This window comes from Amphimedon queenslandica, unplaced genomic scaffold (genome assembly GCF_000090795.2).
Source record: "Amphimedon queenslandica unplaced genomic scaffold, v1.1 AMPQUscaffold_9187_Cont18859, whole genome shotgun sequence".
Taxonomy (NCBI): domain Eukaryota; kingdom Metazoa; phylum Porifera; class Demospongiae; order Haplosclerida; family Niphatidae; genus Amphimedon; species Amphimedon queenslandica.
The window spans coordinates 1-3,313 of record NW_003550541.1 but is presented as its reverse complement, the minus strand read 5'-3'; the positions used below and the strand labels follow the sequence as shown (position 1 = coordinate 3,313).

General features: G+C 37.2%; 1 protein-coding gene and 1 pseudogene across 1 annotated transcript; both read left to right on the top strand.

Annotated features, from left to right (window-relative positions):
- The first annotated feature begins 696 nt into the window (after positions 1 to 696).
- LOC100636602 (proteasome subunit beta type-6-like) lies at positions 697 to 1,739 on the top strand (annotated as a pseudogene).
- Positions 1,740 to 2,223: 484 nt separating this feature from the next.
- On the top strand, positions 2,224 to 3,307 carry LOC109590979 (uncharacterized; the record flags this gene model as incomplete). Its single annotated transcript, XM_020006804.1, has 2 exons — positions 2,224 to 2,726; positions 2,777 to 3,307. Coding segments are annotated over exons 1-2 (564 nt in total), but the record flags the coding sequence as incomplete, so codon positions are not given.
- Between the last annotated feature and the right edge of the window lie 6 nt (positions 3,308 to 3,313).

The following is a 3,313-nucleotide window of genomic DNA, read 5'->3' as shown; positions in this document are numbered from 1 at the left end:
GAAAATACAGTTGAACAGCAATTGATGGATTATGGTAGGAAATGTATAGTAAAGGGGTACACCTACTTTGATCAGCAGTTAACAGGGAATTTCAAAGCTCAAATGGAAATCTTTAAAGTGGCTTGTCTATTCTCACCTTCTCAGATGCAATTTATCAAGCCAGATTCCACTTCACTTCAACAGCAGTTGGAAGTTTTGCCTTTCTTAAAATCAGATCTCCGACAATTAGTAAATGAATTACCTGTTTATTTAGCCCGAGCTGAAGGAACAGATTGTAATGTATCTCCGATTGAGTGGTGGAATTGCAATTCAGAAGGACTGCCAGCTTGGTCTCGTGTAGCCAAGAAAATCATGCTTTTACAGCCATCTAGTGGAAGCGTAGAACGAGTGTTTTCGTTACTTAACTCAACATTTGGCGATCAACAAGACACCTCTCTCTTAGACTATATACAGGCTTCTCTTATGTTACAATATAATAAATGTTAATTTATAATGATAATAATTGTTATATGAATAATTTGAGAATAATAGCCATAAATTTAGAAGAATAATTACAAAAAAAATTAAGAATTTGGGAATAGAATAATAGGAAATTTTTTGGGAATAATCCCCTCAGGCCTAGCCCTGAGGCCTCGAGGGGCTGTACTAGCCACACCTATCCACGAGGAAAAATGGCTGCTCCAGTTGTAATGCCTTACACTGATCCATCAGCTCATCACGTGTCACTGTAGTCTCGCCATCACTGCACTGGGACTGGATCAACCAGTATCCACTGGTGTAAGTATCAGTTAAACATATTACCTCTCATTAATGAGCTAAATGATCCTCTTACTCCACTATAGACCACAATAATGGCCGTTGAATATGATGGAGGTGTCATTATTGGTGCTGATTCCCACACTACATCAGGGTATAACTATTAGTATTATACATTATTAATGCACTGTGTGTATATATTAGGTCGTATATTGTTAATCGTGTGACTGATAAATTGACTCCTATCACCGATCGGATATATATTTTGTTGTCGTTCAGGTTCAGCTGCTGATACCCAAGCCATTGCTGATATGATGAAATACAACCTACAATTATTGAGGTAAAGAGAAATGGAATTAATACAAGCAACAATTGAATTTCGAAAGTCTATTTTGACATAAATTCTCTTTCTCTCTCTCTCTTTAGTATTGAGCTTAACGAGGCTCCTTTGGTAAAGACGGTTGCTCATTTATTTAGGCAATATTGTTACAAGTTTCGTGATAATTGTACTGGTGGTATATTATGTGCTGGCTGGGATAAAATATCAGGAGGGCAAGTATGTGCATGTGACATAATTTTATTACATTTTCTGATACATATTAATGTCCTTAATCCTTATGCTATGTAGAAAGTTTGAGCTGTTCCTGGCAAAGTTATTAGCATTAAAAAAATGAACTAGTAGCTCCCTTAGCATGCTTTGTGGTGAATCCCTGCATTTAGATTGTAACTGTATTAATTTCTTTGTTTTTTTGTTAAAGGTATATTCTATTCCATTGGGTGGTATGTGTATACGTCAACCATTTGCCATTGGAGGTTAGCAATAAATTAATGACATCATGTACTAATGTCTAACAGCAATAACTTACCTTTTGTCTTCATCTCTTTACCATCACAGGTTTTAATGTAGAATTCTTTCTTAGCCATTTTTGGCGAAATATGGCCAAAGATTAAATTTGCATGAGCAGTTGAGCACTAAGCAATTATGCTTAAAAAAGCCTAAAATCCTGTGAGAAACCCAGTTCTTACCATTATTGGTTTTGTTGGGATGTGAGTCTTCATCGCTTATATCTGAATCATTGATATCATTTGGTTCAGCATGTCTTGATAAACTGAGAGAAAAATCATAATTAAAAAACACCATAATGTAGATCTATGCAAGTACGTATGCATACAGGCAACATTATCATCACTACAGTAGTACCCTATTTATTTTAGTATCCTATTTATTTTATTGTACATGTACTGTATCTCTCACTTTTCTTGTGGCATGTAACATTCCGAATGATTGACTTGTCTAAACTCCTTCAGTTCCTGTAGCCATGTTGTGCTGAACTGTGAAACTGATTGTCCAGTTGTATCCAGTAGACCAGCGACCCAGTCATAGCCAGGGACCACTCTAGCATCACCGCTTGACCTACAGATGTACATGTACATATGTACATGTAGTCATGTACTTGTCTTACATACTTTCTTGGCGTCTTCCATGTTCTGCGACTCTCATTCAGTCTCTGATCTAATGCACCGTAATGACCATCTATACATTACATGTATAACATAACATCCACAAAAAGGTGTGCCTGTGGGTACTGACCATTTATAAATTTTTGCCTCCTGTGCTGTGAGTCATGAGTATCATTCATTGACATGATTGGTACTTTTTCCTTAATTTTCCTCTCTTTAAGACTTTGAATGTTCTTTGCAGCTCTTTCTGCCCTTCCACTAATTTTTCTATCAGTGAATCCACTGCTGCCATGACCAGACTCAGATTTTAGATTTATAATAAATTTAAAAATTTTAGTGTCCAAGCCACACCTAGTCTTCCACACCCAATCTGCCACACCTTAGCAACCTTGCTTGGATACAAAAATACGCCGTTTACGAACTTTCCTACATCTAGTGAAAGGGCTAGTGCAGTGTAGCAAACGTACTATAGGAAAATGGCACAGAAACCAATAGCAGTAACTGATACGGTAAGAAAACACACTACTATAGAGTTACTTGTTTTACTTTAAATTTGCAGAATGAGAGCCACGGTCACAGCCTCAAGTTAACTGTACTTAAAACAGACCCGCCTTCGCTAGGTAGCTCATCAGGTCGTCAGGAGGAGTACTTGTCCCAAGTTAAAAAAGTTGATCGAGCCGATTTTAAATCCATGATAATGGAAAAAGGAACGGTGGTGTCTTTGACCATTTTCCTGTTGATTACCACTAGCTTGCCACCAGATCAAAAATTTAATATGGTTGAAAATTTAGCCCTATATCTAAAAACAAAGGATTTTCCATCTGGTGATGCCAAGAAACGAAACTGGCATCCAAGGCCAAGGCATGGTCTTTCTTTTCATGAGTTTGCTTCTGTTGCGCGTACTGTTCAGTCTATGGATCCGAAGGTTATGCATAATAGAGTACTAGGATATTCAATTACAACACCACACAATTGCTACCTGGGTGCTATGAATGCTGGAATGTCACAATTTCGAGGTGATGCTTTAGGCATAAAGTATGAAGATGGCGAATTTGATGAGTTCAAAAATAAAGAACTAAACGATCATTTTGTCGAA